Raw genomic sequence first — 14,323 nt, forward strand, 5'->3', positions numbered from 1 at the left:
TGATGAGAGACGCTCGCTGTGACCGAGCGTCTCTCATCACGGAATGGACCGTCATATTCAACCGAAAAGTTGCCAGTGCGGCAAATCACTGCCATTTGCGTTTCATTGTTCGCACCCCCACTACATCGAAGATTTTGAGACGGGCTTTCACAGTACTCACGCCAAGTCTTTTGAGTTGTGTGCCCTCAGCGCATTACCGCGGGGTGCCACATCGCGCCACTTGGCACTGAGAATCTGTCCTTGCGGTCATTAATTCGTTAGTTCATGAATGAGATGATTAGATGAACAGATTCACAATGGCGTCGTTTTCTCAAATCAGCGTCCACATTGTCTTCTGAAGTGATTCTCAAACTGGGGTACTTGTAATGCTAATTAATGCTGTACTGGCTCCCTCTAGTGGTATGCAAAAGAATCACTAATTAAATTTTTTTAAATTTGTGCATCATTTTAGAATGCCTTAAATTATTATTTTTTTAAATACAATACAGCACCGTTGTTATGGTTAGTTGAGTTGTATGCTACTTTTAAGTACAATATTTTGGCACTGTATGTTTTCAAACTCCAATTTACCGGGATGTGTAAATGTATTTATCTTTTTGTAATGACAATGAATTTAGACGTCAGACTTGTTGAGGCGCTAATATTCACATATTTGCCATTCTTTTTCCCAATTCGATCCTTGAATGCATACTTGCCTCAGGAAAAGGCCTCGCGCTCGAGGCGTTACACTATCTTGAAAAAGCAGGTTGTTAAATGTAAACATGCAAATCTCCAGCAGCGCATATCCCTGTTTTCGTCCTTTTATTTCTTCTTTACATTCTTGCTGCTGGAGGCTGTAAATTTCCCCAGTGTGGGACAAATAAATGATATCTTATCTTATCTTAAATCAATTGATGAGTGCCAAGTCAAAGTCAATTCCAGTCTAAGTGTCAGTGTCAAAAAGTGGCCGCGAGAGTCGCGGCCTGCGACTCGAATCGCCCACCTCTGCCCTTCAGGCAGGTTTAAGTTTGTTTACAGATACAACAACCCCTAAGATGGCTTTGAAGGATCTTTTTTATTGCGGAAAGCAGTCCACTTAAGAGATTCTGGAACAAAATAAGGAATGGGGCAAGTATCATGACACACATCCAGGATTTACACTTTATAACCTTCCTGTCTCATGAGGAAATAAAAGGAAATGAAAAAAGAAAAAAAGATATATGTCAATACCGTATGATGGAGAGAGGCAGACTGCACTTAAAAAGTCAGCTTTTATCACGCTGAGAAGATCGCGATAATACGCAAGATGGAGTGGAAAGTCCGTCTGTGGCGAACATGACAAGATAAGCGGCGGGTGACGCCAAAGTCACGTTTAAATGACATAACACGGCGGTTGCTTATCGAGGCGGGACACATGGAAGCCGTCATCTCCTTCGCCGCCTCCCGTGCGGTTAAAGGAACACGTGGAACGCTTGGGGAGAAAAAAAAAAAACACAAGCTCATAACTAGTTTTGTTTGCTTTGGAAAAGTCACGCGAGGATGACGACGATGCGACCCCGCCTCACACCGAGATGAAAGAATATCTTTCCCCAAAAAGCAAAAAGTCCAAGTGCTTTGTTTGGAGTGAGCGTGGCATACTCCCATTTTAAAAAGTGATGGTGAAGCCAAGTAGTTAAAAGACTCCAGGTTTCGACGTTGGAATCCAAAGCCGCACCAAAGAACGCCGCGCTCTCAGAAAGGCGATACTCTCCCGAAGCGGAGGACTGGAACCTCGGATTGCGACTCCTGCTTTCTGCTGACCCGAGAGCGGCATGACGCTATCATGTCCCGTGATTGACAGCTTATGAGCCCGGCTAGCAATTTGTGCGTTTGGCATCTTGCCCGCGAGGTCACGCCATTATATTGATTGGGACCACGTGAGGGAAGAGCATTTATTATTCTCTTTTTTTGGTAACTATTGTTATTGGGTGGGAGAGTGAAAATCTATCAGAAGGTTTTTGACAACCAGCGTCACACTGAGATGAAGTTGTGCAAAAGTGTGGATCAAGTTCAACTTTCCACAGATAAGGTCACATTTTTTTTTCGGAAGGGTAAACACAGGCGGTTTAGTCTCTTATCTTCACAAGCCATCTAAATGTTCATCCCATTGAGGTGATTTCATTTTTTTCAGATTCTATTCTCTTTATTTCAAAGTGTTTCTTTTGGGTTGCTCGGCTTCCGGAACATCCATGTGAATTATTTTATTTCTTTTGTCCCCCATCAAATTCCAGCCTTCAAAAATCTGTAGTGCTGGCAAATAGAACTTCGCCGACAGCAGCAGCAGGACTGTTTCTTTTACGAAACAGATGTTTTATTTGCCTCGGCGGGCGATCTCAGCATTTTTCCGTCCTGATTGGCTGGTCAGAGCAGGCCAAGTTTGAATAGCAAATCACGTCTGACGCGCTCTGCACAAGTTAATGCATTTCATAAATCTCTCTTCACTGGTGAGTATGATGAATTTAATCAAATTTCGACAATTTTTGCCATATTTTTGGCGGGGGGGGCGGATAAACATTGTTTTGGAACTTCTCCGTATGACGTACGTGCCACAGTTGCATTTGGAATCGGTTCTTTCTATAAATGTGATGGTTTTAAAAAGGGGCAGACTACACACATGATCAAGGAAAGAAAAAAAAAATCATCAAGTACATTTTTACTGGTCCTGTCGTGTATGGAGCAAGATCAGAAATACTGAACAGGTTTACCATTTACGATTGTCCACCTCGTCGTTTTCTGAGGAGATTTGAGAGAGAGGGCGGGAGCAAAAAAAACACTCTTAAGACACCCGCACCACAGGCGAATCATTCACATCCAACAATTGGGCGCTGCCAACTTGGATCGCAATATTGCCGGTATGTGTGCACCGCTTTACATGGCAACGAGCTGAAACTGACTCAACAGTGCCCCTGCTGACTGCAGCCAAGCAGCGCACGCTACTTTGCCTTCAACCTTTTGGCGACAGTTGATGATGCCCATCCCTGAACCAGATTGACGCTTTTTTTTTTCCTCCTCTCCTTTGAAAACATGCACACCCGCACAAAAACGAATCCCGCACACGCCGCTTGACACCAGGAGGAAAAAAAAAATGTTCATTAACAAGCAGAGCTGAGGCACAGCATGGAGTAGAAAAATAGGTTCTGTATTCGGGACGCGAGTGTGCAAATATCAGGTAAGGACGCGGCTTTTTCTTGAACCTTTTGATTCGCTGAGCTCCGGCAACCATTCCGCAGCCATTATGCGAGATGTATGAAGAAATAATGGGAGGTGAGAAGCCCGGAGGTGATTTTGTTCAGTACCTTCTGCCATCTAGTGGCTTTGCTGAAGTGCAGGAAAGTGCAGGAGCAGACGCCGTGTTGTCGCACGGTCTCTTCAGCAGGCATGCTAACTAGCTTCCTCGGGTGTTAATTCTGCTTCAAGGTCCGCAGAAATCCAAAACAATGAGCATCGGAAGCCTTATCGTGTGTATATTGGAAAGGATCACTACACATGAGATGGAAGGCATCTTGAGAGGTTGGGGAGGAGGAAACCGGAATGAAGGAGTTGGAGCGGGAGAGTGTCAGAGAAAGAAAAGAAAAAAAAACTCCTTTCCTTCACTCACATTCGTTCTCCCGCAGGACGTGAAACATGTTGGCGGCCAAGCCGGTCGTCGTCTGCGCCTTCCGCCTGGGCTGTCCGAAGCCCTCGTCTTCATCACCGTCGTCATCGTCGTCTGCGTCTCGGTCTCGCTCTTCCTCGGGCTCCGTGCTGGACTCGCCGTCCTCTTCGTCGTCCCTCTTGCCCGCGGCGTCCTCCTCCGACGTCCGTCCTTGCAGCGCCAGGATGTCCGGGATGTCGGTGTGGCTTTCCCAATGCTCTGAACATGAAGGCAAATTGTAACTGTATTTAATTTCCAAATTACTAAATGAAGAATTGCGCTCAAAGTGTTCCCTCACAAGATCGTACAACATTCTTCGTGCCGCCGTTGTATCAATTGTGAATCCAATTTACTGGAAACTTTGCGGGTATTTTCCGCACGTTTGCAACTCCCGTTGCTTTGTTAGTCAAAGTTAATAGTTAATAGTCAAATTAGTCAAACTGGTAAACCGGTGATTCATTGTAAATACATTATTTTGCCACCAAAAACACACTTTCATTGTTGTATTTTACAGGAGAAAAAGGATGTTCAGATGTTCGAATGCGCGAAAAGTTAAATGCGGTCAAAGCGTTGCGGGAGGGGAAAAACTGAGATGAAGAATCAAGCTCACCTGTCAAGCAGCTGTAGCCACGCGGCCGGAGGCAGAGGCACAGGCGGCCGTCGGTGGCTAACCTCAGGAGGCTGTTGGCCGCACGGTAGACGTCATTACGGGCCGCTTTTGCCGTCTTGTAGCCTCTCCTCTCGGCCCACGCTGGAGATCAAGAAGAACGTCAATACGGCGCATTCCTCCAAAAGTCGAGCCATCTCAAGTTAAGATGAACTTTTTCAGGGAGAATGCGCTTCAGAAAAAGAAACGCAACTTATGAAGGCCACGCCGTACGGTCGGACGTTTCCACCATGTCAATAAATATCCCCTTTTCGCAATGAATCAATTCAGCTTTGGAAATGTTCAGTGACTGTGATCTCCTCTCAGGGAAAATGATTCTGTTCATATCGTTTGTTCCTCAGCGGGAATTAAAGTCTCAAATTGCTTTTTTGGGGAAACTAATTGCTGAAGAGGCGGCCCGGTAGTCCAGTGGTTAGCACGTCGGCTTCACAGTGCAGAGGTACCGGGTTCGATTCCAGCTCCGGCCTCCCTGTGTGGAGTTTGCATGTTCTCCCCGGGCCTGCGTGGGTTTTCCCCGGGTGCTCCGGTTTCCTCCCACATTCCAAAAACATGCGTGGTAGGCTGATTGAACACTCTAAATTGTCCCTAGGTGTGAGTGTGAGCGCGGGTGGTTGTTCGTCTCTGTGTGCCCTGCGATTGGCTGGCAACCGATTCAGGGTGTCCCCCGCCTACTGCCCGGAGACAGCTGGGATAGGCTCCAGCACCCCCCGCGACCCTCGTGAGGATCAAGCGGTACGGACGATGAATGAATGAATAATTGCTGAAGGGGTTGGAAAATTTGCAGATGTCGGCAAACAAATGCACACATAAACATAAATAATCACTCAGCCGCACTCATATACTCGACTTAAGACACGCCTTTCCCATTAGGGACTACTCGGCAACTTTAAAGGAGGAGTTCCCTTCTTAAAAGGAGAGGCACGCCACGTACCCTCGCAAACATCCCAGGCGGTCCAGGGGGCCTCCGTCGAAACTTGGTCTCCTTGATGGGTGTTGACTTCTTCTAAATTAGGATGCTTGAGCTTCAGCACCGAGAGGAAGGGCGTCCTCTCGCACAGATAACCCACCGAGCTGTACGGCTCCTGCAGCTGCGACACCGGGTAGATGCCAGCCAGAATCTGAGGAAACAAAATACGTTACAAGGGAGAAGTTTGGGTGAAGGGTGGGGGGCGGGTTCCTCGTACCTGCAACTGTTTATCCACACACGAGGGGAAGACGAGGCCGGGGCAGTCGCAGAGTTTGACGGTGGGGGTGAGGTAGTAGGTCTGGAAGTATTTGGTGTGGCCTGGGGTCCGCGACACACTCACCACCTTCCGGCCAACCAGGCTATTGATGACGGATGACTTGCCAACATTCGGGAAGCCTAAAAAAAAAAAAGAAAACAGTGGGCATTCAGGTGTGTTCTCTCTCCCGTTCGGTTTTCATTTTGTCACATTTCAGTCAAGAGTAGCAGCTCGCATGCCAAATTTTTCATATCACGAACACGGTCCAGTTCCCGCTGCATATGGGTACCAGCTGAATTCAGCTGGTCATGGATTTCGTATTGAAAGGAGCGATGTTGGAATGAGGTGAAGGAGCTTTATTTAGACAAGCCATAGCCCTGTTTAATAGAAAAGTCGTGCTTTGCTGCCATCTTGAGACAACTATTAGTGATTATAAACCTTTGGCGTAGACCCTCTACCCCGTCAATAGCGGGGTAACCCCGAGAAGAGAAACTTCAAAAGTGCCGTTTCCCAAAAGTGGCTTAATTCTGAGTTGGACGGCAACATTTTCGGCAAAAAAATATACCTCAAAAGCGTGAGCCCAAACCATCAACGTGATCATGTCGAAAGTACTGCATTGCTTCAGCCTCCAGGAACTATGCTGAAGTGAGTCGAGAGGCTTCATTTCGACAAAAGCAGCACTTTTTCACCAATGTTTTGGTGAGGAACAATGCGGAGGTAAGCGCAGAAGCTTCATTGAGACAAAAGTAGAGCGCTTCCAAAAGTCTGGCTGCAGCAGGAAGAAATTAGAATGTTTTTGGGGGGGGGGGGGGCATTATTCACTCACAGCTATTTGACACTTGTAGCTTCCCTTGAAACTTTAAATCGTTGATAATGGTACAACATGTTCCTGAAAACATTGGAGCGGCAGTAGTAAAGGCAGAGTCGGGAATCGACTCATTTCAAGTATTTTCTTTCCATTTTTTAAAATTACAAGTTACAAATCAAGCAAGCAAGGAACAGTTGGGTGTTCCACCTTCAAGTGTAGTGTCATGCCGCGGAAAGGAGAAACTGACCAATGCAACCCAGGGTGAGAACGCCGTCTTTGTAAAGCTCCTGCGTCGGGTTACTCATCTCCAGGGCGCTATCACTCTGATGCTCCACGAGCACCGACGCGGCCTCCTCGTCCGGGCCCTCGTCGTCTTGTTGCTCGGCAACAGCATTCGCCTGGATCTTCTGCTCCCAGCTGGACAGGTCGACTGCATGCCGTGAAGACGACATTTTTAAATGGGCTCGCGCCGACGTGTTAAGAGTCGCGTGAAAGGGTCAATGTCCACAAGCCGAACTCGCTCACCTCTTCCAGTGGCGATATCTTGACAGGCCTTCAGGATCTCCGTGGGACCCCCGGCGTAACTCCAGTCAGCCTTGCGCCTCATGCGCTTTTTCTGGAGCACTGTGAGCCAGCAAACAAGCAGGCAATGGTTACATCAGCAACGAGGACAAACGTTCCGTCGTCCAGCGATCCCAACCGCGTCGCCAAAGATCATCAGATCTGACGCGGGGAATAATCCAATGTCATTGTCAATCATATCGTACTGTAAAATAAGTAGCTGGGCTCAGTTCATGTTAGGAAATACTGCCCCCGGGTCTACCAAATTGGCAGGTTTCTTTCACAATGCGCGCGTACCTGTGCTATAGGCCTGGCCGCGGTGGGAGGTGAAGCAGACGATGTGCAGCTGCGGGAAATGCGAAGTCATGTAGTGTTTCCACGCGATCACCAGAGCCGGCGGACAAAGGTCCACTTTGTTCAGCACCAGCACCATGTGCTTCTTCAGCTCGCCGGTGATGTAGCGGTACACCTCGGGGGGGAACTGCAGCACCTGGGAGGCACATGATGCCGTAATTAATGCTCACTAATTACGTGCGCTCAAATGACACTCGAAACTCGAGTGAGAAGAAAAATCCCCGGCACACAAAAACATAGACGGGCCACATAATAAAGTAGACCTGCATGAACGCGCTGTGTCAAACATTTTGCCTATAAAGGAGAAAAAAATATATACTGACTTTTAAATTGCTTACATACATATAGTTGTGGTTCTGATGTGTCCGTTATTAACTCGTTCAATTCTCAAGACGTATAAATACGTCTTGAAAAACCGCTACGGCTCGCTACCAATGACGTATTTATACGTCATTTCCTTGTTTTTAGTTTAGTTTTGTTTTTGGTTTTTTGCATCATAGTGTGCAGAAGGGTCTGACATAGCCTCTGAGTTAGGATCAGGCTTGTCTGCATTGTAAATCTTTCAAATCTGTCCAGCAGGTGGCGGCGTGTGTTAAGGGTTTAGCCAGGATCATTCTGCAGAATAAGTAGAAGTGGGGGGGATGCATGGATGGAGTAGGGTGAACCTGTAGCAATGGAGAAATCAAAACAATCAACCCTTTAGGAAAAAAAAAAATCTTCCACTATGACTAGGGAGAGGATTTTTTTTTAAAAGAATTAGAACGCTTTTGTCCTGTCCCCCCCCCCCCCCCCCCCCCCCCGCTGAAAAGTAGCAGGCGTGTGCGCAAACATCGTCTGGCTCATGCGAACACCATACCGCAGCTAAAGTGCCCTCGCAAAAGCGTTCGCAAAGGGCGTTGTTACTTTTGACCTACTGGGTGCCGGATGTCCACGATGAGCAGGACGACATCTGACATCTCTAACACTCGCCACAGCTGCCTCCATGTCTGTGAGAAACAGAAAAGAAGAAAGAAAAGATAAAGAGACTTGACGGTTCAACTCATCTTCAACATTATTCCTTGCTTACAATCCGGATGGTTTATTTCGGAGGAAACTACTGCTAGCTAGTGGTACCTTCTGGAATTACATTCTTCTCAGATAGCAACAGTAAAAAAAAAAAAGAAAAAGTCAAGGGTTCTGTCAAAGGGAATACGACAGGTCCACCTTTTATTCATGTACCGACTGCTCTCCTAGCTGGTTGCAATATGATGGTGTCCAACCCACGGGCGGACATAATAAACAGGGATAAATAAAGTTTTCTGAATCTGAAGCTGAACAATAGACAATCTCACCACTTTTCAAGTCACAACGTTTAAAATCAAAATTGTTTTCCACTCCATCATGGCATCTTCCCCTATAAGACTTTACAAAATCTCGGAGAAGTGAAAATAAAAATGCTGGTTTGCTCGCTTTATATGCTGCGCTATTTTTTCCCCCCCTCTCTGTGTGGCCTGGTACCAAATGGCATGGGCCAAGGACAGGTGACTTGGGGAGCCCGGCTCTTATAGAACGCAACTGAAAATCAACCAAGTGATCATTGTGATTAGGGAGATGCTTGCAAAGACATTTGGGCTCATTGTTTTACCTCCAGGTTGTGCTCAAAATGGCTGAGGGATCCGGGCGGGTTCCTGGAATGCAAGTCATCCAAGTACTGCCTGTACGACTTCTCCTCTTTCCTCAGCAAGTCGGCTCGACTCATCTCGTAGTTCCAGGGCGGCCGTCGTGGGAAACCCAGGCCTGGAATAATCGAGTTTCACAATGACAAGTGAGCATGCATTAAGCACACTTCTATTTTGAGAAACATCATGTGGAGAACATGAAAAAAGAAAAAAAAAGAGAGAGAGAGAGAGAGAGACCTCTCTCTGGCGGGTAGATGTCCTCGATGCCGATTTCCAGTTGTTTGTCCGAGATGGGCAGCAGGATCTTCTCCTGGGCCATTTTCTTCCGCTTCTCCACTTCCTCTTTGCTCTCCTTTTCAAAGTGAAGACGAAACCTCCCGAGAGGAATCACAAGCATTTAACTTCACAGGAAATCTCAGCTTTACAGATGCCACGCTTGCTCCGCAGGCGGGGTGTGCCGTGGTTGAGTCTACTGCTGGTTCTCAGTCAAAGCAAAGAAGCCATCTGTTCTTTTTTCCAGAGGGGGAAAGGTGGCATACATTAGAGGCATGCTGCTCATTTCCTCAAAGTGGATGACAAACCTGGCGATAAATTGGGGTGTGGCACATGTTCTGCTGTGACAAAAAATTGTGTCATAGTCGACAAAACAGTCATTGGAAATGGGTGTGTATTTTTGTTCCTCAATGGGCGAAAAATAGGAATCTATTTGAGATGTGGCCTTCATTTTATGACATGGACTAATTCTACAATTAATTGGGGTATGACATCTTTCACACTGTCCACTGTGATTGTATTAATGGTAAACATTTAGTTCCGGGGTTTGGGGTGGGGGTCATCTATTTGAGGTTGAGCATTTATTTGTTGAAGTGGACAGCAAATCTGGCAATGAATCGAGCGTGGCATCGATCACGTTGTCTTGATGACAAATGACAGCCATTACATATTTTTGTTTCTGAGGGAGGAAAGAAGAGGCATTTATTTCAAGCGCGGTGCTCATGTATTCCGGTAAATGACAAACATGGCAAATAGTTGAAGCGTGCCATTTATCACGTTGTCTACAACGTCCACATGGTTATTTTAATGGCAAACAAAAATTATAAACACCAGCTATTTTTGATCCTGTTGGGTGAAAGGAGGTATTGATTTGAGATGTGGCGCTTATTTGTTCAAAGGCCTAACAGTTCTGAGGTTCGGGGTTCAAACCTCTGCTCTGGCCTTCCCGTTTGGATTTTGTATGTCTCCTGAAGACTAGTCAGGAGACATGTGTCAGTTCATGTTCGTGTGTTTACAAATGTTTTCCCGTTTATGTGTTGCTATGGGAAAGGGACGCAAGCTTAAGTGCACGGGCAAAGTCACCTATTGGGATCATGTCTGCCCTCTCGGCCTGACGGCTGCTGATTTATCCTCAGGATGTCGGCGGTCTCACTGTCTGACGTGTCCGACTGCCGATCCCCCCCACGCTCCATGCTGGCATTCCGGCTACTTGGTCCTGAGCCTGTGTCACCTGCGAGGGCAAACCAGTCATTCAGTCACTACTGGGGATGTCCCAATCACATTTATTTTGCACACAAGTCTGTGTCACCTGATTTTGAGGGTGTGCCAATTTGAACAAAACTATCCTAATTGCCCCACGGAGATAAATAAAGTTTTCTGAATCTGAATCTAACACAAACATGACTACTTCCATCGCTGAGAGCTTTACAAAATGCCATATTGAATCTATCTTCCATCAATGTCGTCTCCAAATATGTGTTAGCATTAAGCTAGCAGACTCCAAAGCTTAAAAGTTTTAAAATACACAACATGTATTTCTCTTTGTTTTGTTTGACAAGAACAAAAACGTCATCTGGGAGCGGAGTTGAACTAAACTTTGAACGGCTGCTTGTTATGCGAGGTGAGATGAGTTGAGTTCACTGTCACCATACGGGGCTCCTATCTCAAATTGTTGCTTGCAATGCAAGGCAAATGAAAAAAACAATGTCTCGGAAAAACTCAAGTAGGGTCACTTGTATGTCAAGGCACCACTGTATTTGAAAGGAAATTATTGAGACAGTAATATTTTAGCCAGCATGCCTAATTACATTCAATCCCCGGAAAGCTAGTACGAAGTACATTATTGACAGTAATGCATTATTAAATATTAATGAATTACAAAACACCCAATAGGTACGGTGTATGAACCCGTTGCCAGGATGGATAAAAGAGTAATGCTATTGCACAATGACGTAAATGTGCTAAACAAAGTGTCACAGTCTGCAATAACGTGAGGCAGATATGGATAGAAATTAATAATACAAACACTGGCATGTATGCATACAATTAGTATCGCTTCTCCACACTTGATATCAATTGTGAAGGAAGTTAGGACCACTAATTCTCGCGGTCAATAGATTATTATCGTACCGCTTGCAAAGACAACAATGTCCTATAAACAAGCTAATAATTAGCTTGACGTAACGTGCCACCACAATGACGATAACAGCTAGTAGCATTTCCAGAAACTTTAATTGGCTAAGAGCTAATGCTAAAAGGGTAACGCTTCATGTCAGTTCTTTTTTTTACCTCGCTTTCTTTCCCGTTTGACTTGCAGCTGCTTCTTCTTTTGCTTGTTGCTAAATGGCTTTTTCCGGGGCATGTCTCCGACGGATAGTGGGTACGAGTTTTGTTTGTAAATGTCGTTTTACGTCCCCGGGTATCTGGCGATGTTTTACAGCGGCGAGATTTTTCGACTCTGGCCACTTTTCAGTGACGCCATGTTTCACTGCAGACTGCGGAGAATGTTGGGCGAAACCATCACGATGTTCACGAACCGAGCGAGATGGGATCCAAATAATTTAGCTTTGATGTCAATTATATTACCAAAAATTTATCACTAGATAACATATTAATGCACTGACACCAGCCTTTTTAAATGTCAACGACGAAATGTGACTGAAATGCTAACCGTGACCGATTGTGCTCCCCCAGACAATGAGGTCTGTTAGTTTTGTCCACTTTGTCAACACTTCGTAATGCCGCGTCAGACGCTGTGGAATTTTTTTTTGCTTAACGATAAATTACTTTCTGTGGTTTGGACCAACAGATCCAACAAATGAGGCACGGCATCTCAACTTGACAGTTATGACTATCCGAGCGTCAACGTGGGTTTGTGTAAAAAGCGTGTTTGTCACCTTTGTCAATTCCGGCGAACGCGACTACGATTATTTGACGTGTGTGACGAAGGCGGGGTTGAGAATTCTGAAAACTTCATAAACGCTGTAGTTTTATTTTATTGAATTACACATGTATATATATATTTTTTCCTGTTATATCTTTACCTAAATGTAATGTTGGAAAACATTCACATTTTAGGAACCAGTTAAGTACAATTTTTTTTGCAAATTATGCAAACTCATATGTGAAGAGTCCATGTTCTTTTTTTAATGTCAGACGGTTACATTTTTGATCATTAACTAATCAAATTTTAGATTTTCATTCATATTTTTCGGAATTGGTTGAAGCACATTTCAGACATTTTATTTTTAGTTTTTGCATATTGTGTGACTGAATGTGCATAAACAAACCAGGGAGGGGTCCAAAACTTTTATTGATCATTTACACAGACAATTACATTTAACTAATTTCTTGAGGTATTTTTTCCAATATTTGTTTTAAATCGAAGTCAATGTCAGACATGTAATTTCGTATTTGCATGTTATGTTATGCAACTCCTCTCCGTGAGCCGTCACCTTACCGTGGTGGAGGGGTTTGTGTGTCCCAATGATCCTAGGAGCTAAGTTGTCTGGGGCTTTATGCCCCTGGCAGGGTCACCCATGGCAAACAGGTTCTAGGTGAGGGACCAGACAAAGCACGGCTCCAAGACCCCTTATGATAAAAAAAATTAAAGGATCTCAGTTTCCCTTGCCCGGACGCGGGTCACCGGGGCCCCCCTCTGGAGCCAGGCCTGGAGGTGGGGCTCGTTGGCGAGCGCCTGGTGGCCGGGCCTACACCCATGGGGCCCGGCCGGGCTCAGCCCGAAGAGGCAACGTGGGTCCCCCTTCTCATGGTCTCACCACCCGTGGGAGGGGTCAAAGGGGTCGGGTGCAATGCGAGCTGGGCGGCAGCCAAAGGCGGGGACCCTGGCGGTCCGATCCTCGGCTGCAGAAGCTAGCTCTTGGGACATGGAATGTCACCTCTCTGGCAGGGAAGGAGCCCGAGCTGGTGTGTGAGGTAGAGAAGCTCCGACTGGATATAGTCGGACTTGCCTCCACACACAGCCTGGGTTCTGGTACTAGTTCTCTCGAGAGGGGTTGGACTCTCTTCCACTCTGGAGTTGCTCATGGTGAGAGGCGCAGAGCAGGTGTGGGCATACTCATTGCCCCCCGGCTCAGTGCCTGTACATTGGGGTTCACACCGGTAGACGAGAGGGTTGCTTCCCTCCGCCTTCGGGTGGGGGGACGGGTCCTGACTGTTGTTTGTGCATATGCACCAAACGGCAGCTCAGCATACCCACCCTTTTTGGAGTCCTTGGAGGGTGTGCTGGAGAGTACTCCTGCTGGGGACTCCCTTGTTCTGCTGGGGGACTTCAATGCTCACGTGGGCAATGACAGTGAGACCTGGAGGGGCGTGATTGGGAGGAACGGCCCCCCCGATCAGAACTCGAGTGGTGTTTTGTTATTGGACTTCTGTGCTCGCCACGGATTGTCCATAACGAACACCTTGTTCAAACATAAGGGTGTCCATATGTGCACTTGGCACCAGGACACCCTAGGCCGTAGTTCGATGATCGACCTTGTGGTTGTATCATCGGATTTGCGGCCGCATGTTTTGGACACTCGGGTGAAGAGAGGGGCGGAGCTGTCAACTGATCACCACCTGGTGGTGAGTAGGCTCCGATGGTGGGGGAAGATGCCGGTCCGTCCTGGCAGACCCAAACGTATTGTGAGGGTTTGTTGGGAGCGTCTGGCAGAATCCCCTGTCAGAAGGAGTTTCAACTCCCACCTCCGACAGAGCTTTTCCCATGTTCCGGGGGAGACGGGGGACATTGAGTCCGAGTGGACCATGTTCCGTGCCTCTATTGTTGAGGCGGCCAATCTGAGTTGTGGCCGTAAGGTGGTTGGTGCCTGTCGTGGCGGCAACCCTCGTACTCGCTGGTGGACACCAGCAGTAAGGGATGCCGTCAAGCTGAAGAAGGAGTCCTATCGAGCCTTTATGGCCTGTGGGACCCCAGAGGCAGCTGACGGGTATCGACTGGCCAAGCGGAACGCAGCTTCGGTGGTCGCCGAGGCAAAAACCCGAGCGTGGGAAGAGTTCGGTGAGGCCATGGAAGCCGACTTCCGGACGGCTTCGAGGAAATTCTGGTCCACCATCCGACGTCTCAGGAGGGGGAAGCAGTGCACCACTAACACTGTGTACAGTGGG

The 14,323-nt window shown here is 46.9% G+C and overlaps 1 protein-coding gene across 3 annotated transcripts; it reads right to left on the bottom strand.

Annotated features, from left to right (window-relative positions):
- Positions 1 to 1,035: 1,035 nt before the first annotated feature.
- On the bottom strand, positions 1,036 to 11,673 carry gnl1 (G protein nucleolar 1). 3 transcript variants are annotated; one of them, XM_086114134.1, is made up of 12 exons: positions 11,486 to 11,673; positions 10,280 to 10,427; positions 9,161 to 9,297; positions 8,890 to 9,041; positions 8,180 to 8,251; positions 7,209 to 7,401; positions 6,876 to 6,974; positions 6,598 to 6,780; positions 5,504 to 5,682; positions 5,251 to 5,437; positions 4,263 to 4,403; positions 1,036 to 3,871 (listed from the first exon to the last, which is right to left on the bottom strand). In XM_086114134.1, the coding sequence occupies exons 1-12, from the start codon at positions 11,556 to 11,558 to the stop codon at positions 3,609 to 3,611; spliced, it is 1,827 nt and encodes a 608-aa protein (XP_085970260.1). In that variant the 5' UTR covers positions 11,559 to 11,673; the 3' UTR covers positions 1,036 to 3,608. The 3 variants fall into 3 exon arrangements, with proteins under 3 accessions (XP_085970260.1, XP_085970262.1, XP_085970261.1); XM_086114136.1 differs by lacking the exon at positions 11,486 to 11,673 and having other exon boundaries at positions 9,161 to 9,275; positions 10,280 to 10,417; XM_086114135.1 differs by lacking the exon at positions 11,486 to 11,673 and having other exon boundaries at positions 9,161 to 9,432; positions 10,280 to 10,368.
- Positions 11,674 to 14,323: the final 2,650 nt, after the last annotated feature.

The sequence above is a fragment of the Hippocampus guttulatus genome, chromosome 6 (genome assembly GCF_054856545.1).
Source record: "Hippocampus guttulatus isolate MCC_2025c chromosome 6, RoL_Hgut_1.0, whole genome shotgun sequence".
Lineage (NCBI taxonomy): Eukaryota > Metazoa > Chordata > Actinopteri > Syngnathiformes > Syngnathidae > Hippocampus > Hippocampus guttulatus.